General features: G+C 41.5%; 1 protein-coding gene across 1 annotated transcript in view; it reads left to right on the top strand.

Annotated features, from left to right (window-relative positions):
• Positions 1 to 15,496, top strand: part of myo16 (myosin XVI) — a 301,066-nt gene that overhangs the window by 101,239 nt on the left and 184,331 nt on the right. Inside the window, exon 8 of the mRNA XM_048598425.1 lies at positions 1,222 to 1,381. Coding sequence (XP_048454382.1) covers positions 1,222 to 1,381 — 160 coding nt within the window. The remainder of the gene's footprint in view (positions 1 to 1,221; positions 1,382 to 15,496) is intronic.

The following is a 15,496-nucleotide window of genomic DNA, read 5'->3' as shown; positions in this document are numbered from 1 at the left end:
GTTCCACTGGTGAATTTTTTTTTGAAAGCAGGTGGCTTACAGCTTGTATTGAACTGTTAACTTTGCTTTCCAAGAATTCAAACAGTAAAATGTTTTTCATGCAGAGAATGTCCAATTAACCTGAAAACTTTCACCATTTCCCAGATCGTCCTTAAATATTAATTTGTGAATCATAGAATCCCTACAGTGTGGAAACAGGCCCTTCAGCCCAACAAGTCCACACTGACCCTCAGAGCATCCCACCCAGACCCATCCCCCTATAACCGACCTCATCTACACCTCCCTGAACACTATGGGGCAATTTCCCATGGCCAATCCACCTAACCTGCACATCTTTGGACTGTGGGAGGTAACTGGAACACCTGGAGGAAACCCACACCGACACAGGGAGAATGTGCAAACTCCTCACAGGCAGTCGCCCAAGGGTGGAATCAAACCCGGGTCCCTGGTGCTGTGAGGCAGCAGTACTAACCATTGTGCCACCTGTGCCATGTATTGCCAAGAGTGCAATATCGCAGGCATTTTCAATACCAGCATAAGTTTTTTTGTTTTTTTAAGTATAAAAGTAATGCTATACTTATAAAAATCACTGGTTAGGCAGCTGCTAGAGATCGCATCCCGTTTTGAGTATCACACATTAGGAAGGATGCGAAGGCATTAGAGAAAGCAGAAAAGATCCATGTGGAAGATTCCAGGGATGTGGAATGTCAGGTGTCTCGATAGATTGGAGAAGCTGGGCCTGTTTTCCTGGGAGAAGAGAAGGTTGAGAGAAGATTTGACAGCTAGTCAAATTCAGGAAGGGTCTGGAGAGAGAATAGATAAGAAAGCACTTTTCCTCTTGGTGAGAGGATTGAGAATCAGGCAGCTAAGAATTAAAAGAAGCAATGATGACATGAGGGGTAAAAAGCTTTTTATGCAGTGATTGGTTATCTTTTGGCTGTACTGGCTGAGCATGAGTAGGAAGCAGGTTCAGTTGAGGTATTCAAGAGCGATTTAAATTATTACCTGAAAAGGAATAATGTAAAGGGCCCTTGGAAGAAGGACCATTGCGTGAATTTCTTGTTCATAGATCCATCACAGACCTGAAGTGGCTGAATGGTCTCCCACTGTACAGCAACGATTCAATAATTCTGTTCATAGTGCTAATTGGAATGTAATCTCCAGAGAACCCATGTGATGAGTGAAATTACCTGGAATGACTGATGCCTTTGTCATTGTTAGACGTTGCAGCATCTGAATGTATTGAAGATATATTGCTGAAAGCAGAGGAAGATTGGAAGGAGACATGGAAACAATCTGCACCTTTTTGCGCTGATCCAGAAGTGCAAGAGGAAACATATGAAGAAATCACTCATGATGCTCCTGTGCCAGTGAAAAAACTGTAAGAATTCCTATTATAAGTCAGCATGCTACCGACATCGAAAGATTTTAAAGCTTAAGTGCAAGGATTTTTCTTCTATTGCCAGCCTTAATAGGCTGTCATTCAAAAGTATAAGCAAAATTAATGTTATAAAATATACAGGCAGAAAATGTCCAGAAAATGTAAGTGGTTTTTTTAGTTGACTTGTGTACTCGGAAGAGTCAGTTTATCCTGTTTCTTCCCTGACCAATTTTTTAAAAATATTGGCCAGTCTTGTTGCGAAGGGAAGCCTTTCACATGGTGAAAAATTGTAGTCAGGTTCATATATAACTCTAACAAATTTGAAGCATTGATCTAAATTTTTGCCTTAAGTAGATATCTTTATGTGTTCTTTTTGTAAGTAAAGGAGAAGAAAAAATATGATGCATTCGGCTGTTGTATTAAAGTCTGATTGAGAACAATAAGAGCACCATAGTTGTTAATGTCTAATACTACCAATAGGATACTAAACACCTAGGAGTTAAAGGTAACAAGTAAATAGGTATTGTGAACTAAATAGTTGTTTGTATTAAAATACATAAGAAGTAGTCAACCAGCAAGTTGGGGGAGGGATTGTGTTATCTGAAATAAAACTGGAAGCTTCACAGAAGGGTGCAGAGGAGATTTACCAGGATGCTGCCTGGACTGGGGGGCAGGTCTTATGAGGAAAGGTTGAGGGAGCTAGGGCTTTTTCATTGGAGCGAAGAAGGACGAGGGGTGACTTGATAGAGGTGTACAAGATGATGAGAGGCACAGATAGAGTGGATAGTCAGAGACCTTTTGCCAGGGTGGAAATGACTATTACGAAAAAGCATAATTTTAAGGTGATTGGAGGAAGGTATGGGGGAGATGTCAGAGGTAGGTTCTTCACACAGAGAGTGGTGGGCGTGTGGAATGCGCTGCCGGCAGTGGTAGTGGAGTCAGACACTTTGGAGACTTTTAAGAGACTCTTGGATAGGCACATGGAGGATAGTAAAATGTAGGGTATGCAGGGTAGTTTGATCTTAGTAGGATAATAGGTTGACACAACATCGTGGGCTGTATTGTTCTATGTTCTATGTTCTAAGACTCGAGATGACTCAGTGGTTAGCACTGCTGCCTCACAGAGGCAGGGACCTTGGTTCAATTCCAGCCACAGGCTATTGTCTGTGTGCAGTTTGCATGTTATTTCATGTCTGTGTTTGTTTATTTCAGGTGCTCCAATTTCCTCCCACAGTCCAAAGATGTGCAGGTTATGGTGGATTGGTCATGCTAAGTTGCCCATAGTGTCTAGGAATGTGCAGTCAAGGTGGATTAGCCATGGGAAATGAGGCATACAGGGATAGGATGAGTCTGGGTGGGATTCTCTTTTGAGGGTCAGTGTGGACTTGATGGGATGAATGGCCTGCTTCCACACTGTAGGGATCTTATGGTTCTAGAAAGTGTATGCTTGGATTCTGTCTGAAAGTATTCAGTTTCTCCTGTAAAAGATTGCCTGCAAAGGATGGTTGAATAAAAATGTACATGCTTTGGGGATGGTTCCTGTTTACTGAATGCAAAACCTATGACCAGTGTGATAAGTTGTTTTAAAAATACTCAAGCCAGGCCCGTGGCAAAAGGTTCTAAACAAAATCTGGGGGACGAAGTTAGAAGAATAAAACTACCTATCTCAGGAAAAGAAACTTTGAAGGCCTTGTGAGCAGCAAATACTTGAGAACGGTGTCCTTGAAGGCTGCATTTTGCAAAGTTCAGCTCAAAAGGGAAGTGGGACGGATGTAGGGAATTTAAAAACATTGTCACAAGTGAACTTACAGCAAAATTAAAACTGTAAGTTTTCAGGAGCTTTTAAATAATTGGATTAGATATTAAACGATGAAATTGGCGATAACTCTGAATCAACAGTCTTACCTAGTGAATGTAAATAGGTCCCAAAAAATCGGATCAGATCCTCTCTAAAGGAAGACGAGAATTAAGGAAGAAGCAGACGAATTGAGGAGCTTAACAGATCAATTAAACTGGTAATACATGCAAACCAAATCAGATACTATGATTAGAATCAATCACCATGTTGAAATATGAGATTGTTGGAGAAGTGCAGAAGACAAAGTTTAATACAGTGTACACTCTGAATAACAACGTGGGAGTGACTCACAAGGAATTAAATTAATCAGTTCTATTGACTCCTCACATGCTAATCACCCCAATGGTCCTTCAAATACACCAGGATTCATTATATTTCTACTGGGAAGAAATGACAAATGTTCATATGGATGATAATGGAATAGTGTAGGTTAGATGGCTTCAGATTGGTTTCACAGGTCGGCGCAACATCGAGGGCCGAAGGGCCTGTACTGCGCCGTAATGTTCTATGTTCTATGTCCATTAGTTTTGGAATAGAAAAACAATTAAAAATAATTAAAGGCATCTTAGCTGCAGAGACTTGGACTAGTAGAAGAGGTAGATTTGACTGTGTATTTTTGAGGGAATTCTATACAAGGGCCAATTAAGAAAAATGTGCCTAGAGAATGCTATGTTGATAATCATTTGCTTTGGGACAATGTCCACTTCACAAAGGGTGACACAGAAAAGAGACTGAGGATTGATCTGCCCATTTTAATCCCACTTACCAGCACTTGGCTCATAACCCTGCAGGTTACAATGCTTTGGTACAGACACAAGATCTTCTTAAATGAGTTTTGGTTTTTCTGGCTCCAATGAGCTGGATAGCAAATTCCAGGCACCCAACACTATTTTTTCATCATACTTCCCTCTAATCCTTCTGACTAACCGCCATTAATCTGTGCTCCATGGTTGTGGCCACTCCATGAAGTTAAACAAGTCATTTCTTTCCACTCAAGGTGAGCCCCTCATTATTTTCACTCTTTATGTCACCCCTTGACCTCTTCTGTTTGAAGGAAAACAACCATACCCTAGCCAATTCTTACTCATAGCTGCAATTTCCAAACCCTGGCAACATTCTTGTAAATTTCTGTTCTCTCTCCAGAACAATTATATCTATCCTGTCGTGTGGTATCCAGATACTGGGCACAAAACTCCAGGTGTGGCCAAGCCAGTGCCTTACATAGTTTACTCATCATATTTGTATTTCGATACCTCACGCCCAAAGAAGGAAGACATATCATATGCTTTCTTTCCACCTTGTCTACCTGCCCTGCCACCTTCTGGATCATGTGAACAAGCACTTGAAGGTGTCACACTTTCTCTACCTTCCTTAATAGTCTCCCGTATTGTTGTGTATTCCTCGCTTTGTTTGCTCTCCCCAAATGAATTATCTCACACTTCGCCAGATTGAATACTATTTGCCACTTTTCCACCCACTCAATCAGACTGTTGGTATCATCCTGCGGTTGACAGTTATCCTCTTCAATGCCAACGACACCTCCAATTTGTGTGTTTGTCTGCAAATTTCCCAATCAGGCCTTGCAAATTTATTTCCATATACCAAAGCCAAAGAGACCCAAAGCCAAAATTTGCGGAACACCAATGGAAACACCTTCCCATTCACAGAAACATCTGTCAGTCATTATCCTTTGTCTCCTGTACTGAGCCACTTTTGGAATTAACTTGACATACCTGCTCCTGGCCTTAGAAGTTGGGGATCGCATGCAGTTTCCAGACCTGGTCACTGCTGAATGAAAACCAACAGAACTGCGGATGCCATGAATCAGGAACAAAAACAGAAGTTGCTGGAAAAGCTCAGCAGGTCTGGCAGCATCTGTGAAGGAAAAAAACAGAGTTAACGTTTCGGGTCCGGTGACCCTTCCTCAGAACTGCTGACGCAGGTACACAGCGGGGACTACAGAGTCACTGACTGGACTGACTAACGGGTGTCTGAGCTGGGCCTTCTGCATGAGCAAGGCGTGGAAGTTCTGCTTTCAGCAAAATCTGCTGTCCTTTCAGGTGATGGGACAGGAGACCAACCTGAAAATCTTGCCCTAGGCATTTCTAATGTCCACGGAGCCATTGAAAAAACAGTAGAAGTAAACAATGCCAGTAAACTGAGCAAAATTGGAAAATGATATTTGGCAAAGAGAAGACATTATATTTGCACTTTTTTTTCTGTTAGTGCCTCATGGCTCTGTAATTGGATAAGAGATCAAATAATATATGCAAATTTTAAGTATTGGGCCACTCTTATGGATCACGAGAGTTAGTTTTGTCCAGAGGCTTCATGAATTGTTAACTGGTATTTTCAGAAAAAAAAAGTGTTTGTACATGTAGATAGCCTTAAATTTATGGACGAAGACAAGAGATTTTGAATAGTTTGTGATAGGGTATCATAGAGGACTATTACTAAGACAGTAATAAATTGCCATTTGTTTATATATATTGTTGTTTATGAGGGTCAATGACAAGGAGAACATGAAAATGAAGTGTATGTGGTAAGATATCATCATCCTGTGCTCGTTTGTTAAACCTGCAATGGTAATGAAATGGTCCTGGCAGTTAAAATATGCCAGAGTGGTGGGGGATTCAGTTTAGAGATAGTAGGAACTGCAGATGCTGGAGAATCTGAGATAACAAGGTGTAGAGCTGGATGAACGCAGCAGGCCAAGCAACATCAGAGGAGCAGGAAAGCTGACGTTTCAGGTCTGGACCCTTCTTCAGAAAATCAGGGATTCAGTTTAGCTCAGTTGACTGGACAGCTGGTTTGTGATGCAGAGCGATGCCAACAGTGTGGATTCAATTCTTGCACAAGCTGCCAGTTTTGTTCTCTAGCGTAATATCTGTTCTAGGGACATCTTACACTGATAATGAAAGCATTCAGCAAAAAAGTAGAAGCTTGTACCCATATGTTTTTAATTAATAGCTCCACGATGTCCCAAAGTGTCTCATAGCCAATGACTTACATGTGAACTGTTCCGATGTAGATCAGCACAGCAAGTCAATGTATATACATCAAAATCTAGCAACGGATGTGAGAAAAATGATCAGTTAGCCTTTTAGTGGTGGTTGTGATTATGTTTAAAACTATAGTCCCAAAGTATGATAATCTTACAAACCAGAAGATACAGTCCCATCTTATCAATCTCTCAATTGTACACTGCTATTGTGTTCCTTAACTTTGATAGCTAACTTAACGACATTTCTTCCCACTACATTTACTGGAAAGATTGTTCCATCCTTGCAATTTATCTGTCTCCATTGTATCTGTTCTGGTGAGGCTATCTCCATTCCAGTGGGTGGCAAGGTGACTCAGTGGTTAGCACTGCTGCCTCACTGCGCCACAGACATGGATTTGATTCCGCCCACTGTCTGTGTGGAGTTTGCACATTCTCCCTGTGTCTGTATGAGTTTATTCCAGGTGCTCCTGTTTCCTCCCACAGTCCAAAGATATGCACATTAGGTGGATTGGCCATGTTAAAATGTCCATAGTGTCCAGGGATATGTAGGTTAGGTAGATTAGCCATGGGAAATATAGGGTTACGGGGATGGTGTGGGTCTCGGTGGGATGCTCTTCAGAGGGTCAATATGGGCTCGATAGGTCAAATGGTCTGCTTCCACATTGTAGGGATTCTATGATTCAATGCTACTTGATATTTCATCTTTTCTTTTCCATAATGTTTGACAGGGCCCTCAATGGTGTCCATTACACCTGCAAGATTTCCACAGTGATCTCTTCTTCTCCTTTCCAGGAAAATGATAATTTTCTCCTGGATCCTCACCTCTTATGCATCATCCCCAACATCAATGGATCACCATCCACCATGTTTGCCACCTCCACTACGATTCCACCACCAGTTATATTTGCCTGCTGTCTACTTTCAACCTTTCAAAATGACCATTCCATCTTCAAACCCTGATCTACTCTTCAATCATCGGCAACAAGCCCTCCCCTTCCCATAACACCTTCTCATTCCAACACAGGAGATCCAAAAGCTGGCCTTTGAACTCCTTTTCCTTACAACCCAGGATTCCAAACACTCCTTTCACTTGGGCAGTGAAAGAAATGAACCAAATAAAAACTGAAAGAACTGCAGATGCTGTAAATCAAGTTGTTGGAAAAGCTCAGCAGGTCTGGCAGCATCTGTGAAGGGAAAAACAGAGTTCACGTTTCGGGTCCTGTTCAGAGGAAGGGTCACTGGACCTGAAACGTTAACTGTGTTTTATCCTTCACAGATGCTGCCAGACCTGCTGAGCTTTTCCAGCAACTTTGTTTTTGTTGATGAAAGAAATGAGCCATTTGGCCATTTAAAGATGTCTGCCCCCATCAGTGGAATGAAGTCCTGAGGAGCTGTAGGCCACTCCAACAACTGGCAACTGCTTAGTTGTACCATTGACTGTGTTGGCCATTCTTGGGATTACAGGCAGTTCCCGACAAAGAGACTCCATGAACTTGGACATAGCAGTAACTCAGGGTTTCACAATGAACAGTTTTACTGATCCTGATGACATTGATTAGAGGCTGGGATTTGCTCAGTAGCTGAGGAGGAAGCTGAGAGGGTCAGGGCGGTGGAGTAGAGGGGTGTTAGTGAGCAACCTTCAGAGAGGACCTCTGTTGGCCACAGAGTCTCCATTCAACCCTGGCACCTGCTGGCCAGTAATTGGAGCTTCAATTGGCCCATACATGGCACCTCAGCAATGAATACAATCTCTGCAGTGGTGAGCAGACAACACCACTGCCAGGTTATCTAAATTTACACCCCTAGCCTGCCAACTAGCCAGTAGGTTTGCGGATTAGGAGTTGTATAAAATTTCAGTGGCTCAACCTATTGCTCGCTGTGCTCTTGCTGCCTGGTGCTGAGTACTCCTAACATTCCTATTATTTCAGATTTCCACCATCTGTAAGTCCTAGTGACCTTCACCATTTTGTCATTTTTTAAAAATTCTAATTAATTTTCCCCAGAAGCATATTAAAGAGAATTTGAATTTTGTTTTAATACACATCAAAGGGGATTTGCAGGACATGTATAAAATGTAAATGATTTTACGTGCTGCTGGCACTTCAATTATTTCTATCTTTCTCCATGGGGATAAAGGAAGCTTCTTCCTCTGATCAAAGGAGAGATGAAAGACAAATTTGTTGGTATTAACAGTAATGCGGTTTCCCAAGTCATTTTGTAAAAACTGTCTCATCTTTAATTTATGTAGTTTTTTTTGATGATTCGCAATTGGCTGCTTTATCAGGAGAACTGAATATACTGTACACCAATCTGAGAAATAGTAAGAACTGCTGATGCTGGAGTCAGAGATAACACAGTGTGCATCTGGAGGAACACAGCAGGCCAGGCAGCATCAGAGGAACAGGAAAGTTGATGTTTCAGAAGAAGAAGGGTCCCGACCCAAAACGTCAACTTTCCTGCTCCTCTGATGCTGCCTGGCCTGCTGTGTTCCTCCAGCTCCACAATCTATAATCTGAGCTAGTTTTCCCAGCAGCAGGTGAAACTCTCCTGTTCTTTAATGTAACTGACTTGTAAACAGCAGGGAGGCGAACCTGTCGATGGGGAGTGTTCCCCAGTGAATATGTAGGCTGTTTATTGTTTGAAAACAGCAAAATTGCAGGAGGAATTCAACCTGTCAGGACGAGGAGGTAGAATTTTGGCAGATTTCTGGCAAGGAAGCCTTCAGGTCAGCACATTGCCTTGTGGACCCAACACTGCCACTTACACAAGCTCTTTCCTGGAATTTGGGATGGATTCACAATGCAGTTGAGTGATGGGAGCACGTTATATACTATTGAAGCATGCAAGATCCAGAAGTGTCATTCTATGTGATGGAGGCTATGGCTTTGGAAGGTGCTGCCGAAGGATCCCTGCTGTGTTGCGGCAATGCACCTTTTTGATTGTATGCGATGGCTGCCACTGTGCATATATAGGAGAGGGAGTGAATATTGAACATCTTAGATGAGATACCAATCAAGTAGCTGCTTTGTCCTTGGTGGTAGAATCATAGAACCCCTGCAGTGTGGAAGCAGGCCATTTAGCCCATCAGGTCCACACCAACCATCCAAAGAGCGGCCCATCCAGACTCAACCCCCTAAACTATCCCCATAACCCTGCATTTCTCATGGCCAATCCACCTGGAAGACTGGAAATCCATACAGACATGGGGAGAATGTGCAAACTCCACACAGACAGTCACTCGAGGCTGGAATCGAACCCAGGCCCCTAACACTGTCAGGCAGCAGTGCTAACCACTGAGCCACCATACTGTGGTGGTGTTGAGATATTTGAGTGTTGTTGGAGCTGCACTCATCCAGGCAAATAAAGAATATTCCTTCATAGTCTTTTGCGTTATGTGTGACTCCAACCAGCGGAGAGTTTTCCCCCGATTCCTATTGCTTCTGATTTTGATAGAGTTCCTTGATGCCACCTTCAGCCAAATATTGCTATGATATCTTGCAACATCTTTGCACTTGATGCAGGAATCCAGTAGTTTCACATTCTTGCTACCTTCTCCATGAAGAAATGAATTCTAAATTCATTAATTGTTCACTTTATACTTGAACCCACAAGTAAATACATCCAATCTAGTGATTCATCACTACTTTCTCAAGACCATATTGGGATGGCCGAGCCATATCCCACTTATGAATTTGAAAAGAAAACTATCTAATTTAAGTTTTATTATAAATAGGGTTTTGCTCCTATCAAACCAGAAATCGTGATTAAAAGCGCAATCCTCATCCAGTGATTATATGATGCTCTTCACTCAGAGAAAATTATCTGAATGTGGCACAATAAGGAGGAAGAGAACAGATTGACTGAGGGGATAGCGACTTAAAGAAACAGTTGATTAAACAAAAAAATTTTGAAAGCAAGGATAAGTAAGGAAAGGCAGAGAAAATATAATGTGTTGCAGAAGTATGAATGAGATCCAGCAACAAAACTGAAGGAGTGAGGAGGAACATCGGATTAAAGGGAAGTATAGTGTATGCAGGAATGTGTGTTAGAGGAGATTACTTTGTGAGATGAGGCCTGAAGAGGGATTTGAATTAAAGGAATGAGAATTTGCATGTTGATAGAAAGAGAGTGATACTTGGAGGAGGTGGAGATGTGGAAATATGGAATTGCTTTGCTTCAAAAGGAAAAGATCAAAAAAGTTCCAGTGCGGATTTCACTTTTCCAGGAAGGTTTCTTCATTGTATTCCATATTTACATATTTTGCTATGTTAGAAAATGCTACTCCATTTTTATTAAGAAATTTGATTCATACTTAATGATTTCTTGATAGAAAAGAAGGATAATGCTTCTGAAAATTATAATCCATGGTCACGTGAAAATAACTGATGAGCCCTAACTCTCAAACTCAGTGATTATGAGCAAATGATTGCAAGGTTTGAGTCAAAAATTACATTTCTCTGGTATAATAGTGTCATTCCAAGAGTTGCTCCTGTTAAAATATATGCAAAAATTGATTATCTTGTTATATAAATACCACCCACATCATCCGCCAGCATTTGTACACTTCAGGCTATTTCATAGAACTATCCTCCAGCTTTCCATTTAAAATTTTTGTTTATTTTTTTAATTGGTTTTATCCAGTGTAGCAAGTAATGTTTCAATATCTTTGTTTTCTTTTTTTATTGGGTAAAATATGATCAATATATAAATTTGTCTTTGCGCTTTTAAATCTTCCTTGAGGTTTGGTATTTCTAATTGTTTATTGGTGCTGTAAGAAGAAACTAATTTTAACAGAGTACTGCTCTCACAGATCACTGATGATAGATTTTCTATGAAACAGTGTATTGTTTTAGCTGGCATTAAAAGAAAAAGTGATATTTAGGCCTAGTAAGGTTGCTTTTTTTCTAACACATATAATTTTCACCACATTGCTCAATATTTCCTCTCCCCATATTTTTCTCCAATTTAATTGAAATTAATTTGCTCAATGTTGTAAGTCTAGAGTCTTACTGCTTCATTAAAAAAAAAATCATTGTATAACTGTTCACTATAGGACTTATGGCCCCTGTTAATACAGCAAAAATATTGACTAAGTTGATGTGTAGCTTGCAGTGGGCAAAATTAAATCATTCCTGAAATTGGACCCAGGGATCATACTGTGTGATTACCAACATCTTCAGTTGAAGTGATGTAGACAGCAAAGAAAGTTGGGGTCAGTGTTAGCTGACAGGTTATTTTCACTGTTATGTCTTGCTAACCAGGACTAAGTGAACAGCTGGGTAGTTGTGTACCTTGGCAAAGAGCCCAAGTTCATGCAAGGTTGTATGACTGTAAGGTTGGAGCTCTGAAAGAAGTATTTTTGTTGCTGCAGTGGCTGAAATTGCTTGGAGGACATTTGAAGATTCTCTGGAAATGTCCCAAAATGACAGGAACAAACAGGAGAACATCTCTCCATTGTCCAGATGCACTGCTGTCGGTGCAAGTGCAGCAGCAGGAGCAGAGGAGCAGGTTCTGTTCTTTCTGGATCAAGAAGGCCTTCCAGACAAAGACCAGAAGCCAGTAGAAATAAATGGCTGTGGCAGTGAAGTTAGCAATTTGGCATTGAGGACCTGAATGCATTAGCGCAAAAATTTAACAATCTTACACAAATGATCAATGCCAGTGAGTAGACCCTTACATGCCAAACCCAATCAACAAAACTACAAACAAAACAAAACTACAGATCTCACCCACTGCTCTTTTCACCACAGCCTTAATTTGGCTATCAACAATTCATCTCAACCATCACTCAAACCACACTTTTGCATGTCCAACTTTATCTTCACAAAATTAATGTGGTTTGCAGCTTCGCTATTACATTTCTCATCTCATACATAACAGCAGGCACATCCTCCAAATGCAGTGCTGCACAATCATTGTCACTTGTGCCTCTGTTTTGAAGGACGAATTAGATCATAACAGTAACAAACCAGCAGAAGGCAGATATGACTGCAGGAGAACAGTGCTGTTAATGAGGCAGTGGCTTTGCTGGGACTATTATGGATGATCATGCATAATGGATCTTGTTAGCATTTCTTAGGAGTGGCACAGTGGCTCAGTGGTGAGCACTGCTGCCTCACAGCATCAGGGACCCAGGTTTGATTCCTGCCTCAGGCGATTATCTGTTTGGAGTTTACACATTCTTGCCATGTCTGTGTGGGCTTCCTCCCACAGTCCAAAGATATGCAGGTTAGGTGGATTTGCCATACTAAGTTACTTGTAATGTTCAGGAGTGTGTAGATTAGGTGGGTTACTGTGGAAAGGGGTAGGGATGAGTCTGGGTGGGATGCTCTTCGGAGGGTTAATGTGGACTTGTTGAGTCGAAGGGCCTGCTTCCACACTGTAGGGATTCTATGATTCTATGAAATCTGACTTCAGCCTCATTCCACAATCTGCAATGATATATAAGCTGCTAGAGCCCCTTTCTCTTCACACTTGCTTTTCTCTGAAAACTTTCAGTTGCGCATTCAGGCTTTCAGATACACAAGAATTTCTGCCATATTGTCCAGAGATGCCAGAGGCTGAAGACCAAGACACAGAGTAGACTGAGGAGGAAGGTATGCTCTGGGTTTGATAGTTGCACCAAGTGTCCCAAATTTACCCCTAGAAATGTGTAGGATGTCCACTTGCAGGTGGAATGGCTGGCTAGGCTACTACATATTCTTAGCCGAGGGGCCTAGCTAGTCACCTGGAGAGGAGGGGTCAGAGGTTACAGGGCATAAAAGCCCTACAGTGCCCTGTGCACTTGAGGAAAGCCGCTTTGAAACCTACCACTATATTTGTTGGAACACTTCAACGTTCAACTGTCCAACCTCTGCTATATTTCATGGTGGCTTTCCAACTGGACGAAATGTCTCCCTCACAATCATCTTGTTTGCGTGGTTAGCTCAACTCCTTGTTCAACCTATGAGCATGTAGCTCCTTGTCCACATTTATCAGCCTGGTTTGGGAACTTTCTGATTCCCTGATTAATATAGATGGGACGGACTCTACTGACTACATTTGGTTGCATTTCCCACAATATCTGCTATCACTTTAGTACCCTGGCTCTATTTTGACATTTTGAATATTTGCAGTCCGAGTTCAGCCTTTTTTAATTTCTGAGAGTCTATCCTGGGTTATCCCAATCTTATCGGATCTGCTGACCCTGCTAGACTATTGGACCTTGTCCAACTTTCTGCACCTTTGCTGACCTTGCAAAAGTAGTTTATTCTGTGGCAACCCTTTCCTTTTCCTGAAAGCCTGGAAAGAAACCCTTTGCTCAATGAATCCCTTTTTTGCCCTCTTTTTTTTCCTCTGAGTGTTCTCTCACCTGATTAATTTTGGCAGCATTGGCTTCTCTCAATTTCTGTGTCTTCTTGGTGTATGTCATGGTCCATGGCAGTACTAAGACTCCTGGAGATACTGTGACTTCATTACTAACCAGATCTTTTCTCAAGTAAGTGTTGATCCCCACTACCAGGAGCTTTGAAATAATTTCCTACAATTATGGGACGAGACACTGAACTATGGTGCAGTTGAACTCAGTGAAGGAGAATAGACATAGAGTCCTCTTACACATTGTTCATCTGGGCTCAGTTTTTGGAGTAGTCTCATGGTCAAGAGTGTATTCAGGGAGGTGGGGGAATGTTCAAACTGTTCCTGGCATTAGTTAATGGGCAGTTCCTGATCCTGTGAGTAAAACAGTAGATTTGCTCACTTTCAGGGACAGGGACACTTTTCCCCAGGAAGACAGCACTCCTGCAGTTTTAAAGGAATTTGCCTGCGTGGAACACACACACACGGCAAGCTCGCCCATGTGGCCAGCTTTTCCTGTGCAGTTCTAGGGTATACCTCGCTGTGGTATCTCTCTCAAGACTGGCACAGTGAATATGAACCATTCCTACCAGGTTTCCACAAGAGCATACGAAATACAAACAGAAATAAGCCATTCAGTATAATGAGTCTGCTTTGCCATTCGGTGAGATCGCAGCTGATCTCATCTTCAACTACAAATTTCCTGCCTTCTCCTCATAAAGCTTGATTCCCTGATTAAAAATCTAAATCAGCCTTAAATATACTGAATGCACAACATCGACAGTCCTCTGCAGTGAAGAATTTCACAGATTCACCATCCTCTGAGAGATGAAATGTTTCCTCATCTCTGCCTTAAACAGTGAAAAGCTTTTATAATGTCTGACCTCTTACTCTGAAATCTGTACACCTAGGCTGTCCACCAAGGGGGAAAACACTTTTCTGCACTTACCCTTTAAGTCCCCTGAGAATTGTGTATGTTTCAGTAAGATTGCTTCTCATTTTTCTCTGTTCTAACAAATACAGGTTTGTTTTTTGGACCTTTGTCATATTTCATTTTCTTTGGTCAAATACTTGGTGTCTTTTTGGAGGTCCCAGTTTCAGGTTATGAGTTCTTAAACTAGTCTCTCTCACTATTCTCACCCAAAACATAAAGTTGAGCACCAAAAGGGGTCCAAAAAGATTGACGTTTTGCAAGAATTGAAGCAGTCTAACCACCTCAAAGGGACCACTGAGCTAAAAGTCCAAAAACAGAAGTTGCTGGAAAGGTTCAGCAGGTCTGGCAACATCTGTGAAGAAAAAATCAAAGTTAACATTTCAGGTCCGGTGACCCTACCTCAGAACACCGGACCCGAAACGTTAACTCTGATTTTTTTTTTCTTCACAGATGCTGCCAGACCTGCTGAGCTTTTCCAGCAACTTCTGTTTTTGTTCCTGAGTTATAGCATCCGCAGTTCTTTCGGTTTTTATTGAGCTAAAAGTCCAGCTGTGAGCTGTCATACAAGGCTGTTGAGCTTTGGAGACTGAAAAAGGAAACGTTGAAGAATATTTCTAATCTCCCTGTGCAGAAACAGCCAGTGCTTTCATAACAATTGACATAACTAAGATATATATTGACTTTGCAGAAATATTCGAGGCTCCAGATCACTATGACTTATTAGCTGAGGGAAAAATCTGCTCCATTTACTGAGTGACAATCTTATGTTCAAGAAAGGAAATGCTGAGATTAAAAACAAACACTTTGTTCAAGTTTGCAGAAGACTATCATGGAAAAGTCAATCCTAGTTCATTATAGAGATCACTTGTAGAATGAGAGTGATCTTTTGAAAAAAAGGCCTTGGACATACAAGGTGAAATAAACTGAATTGTAGCCTGCAAACCACAATACTATGTAGGAATACAGGAGACAGACAGCAGACTA

This window comes from Rhincodon typus, chromosome 6 (genome assembly GCF_021869965.1).
Source record: "Rhincodon typus isolate 14 chromosome 6, sRhiTyp1.1, whole genome shotgun sequence".
In the NCBI taxonomy this organism is placed as follows: domain Eukaryota; kingdom Metazoa; phylum Chordata; class Chondrichthyes; order Orectolobiformes; family Rhincodontidae; genus Rhincodon; species Rhincodon typus.
The sequence above is the reverse complement of the archived record's forward strand: the minus strand, read 5'-3'. Positions and strand labels throughout refer to the sequence as shown.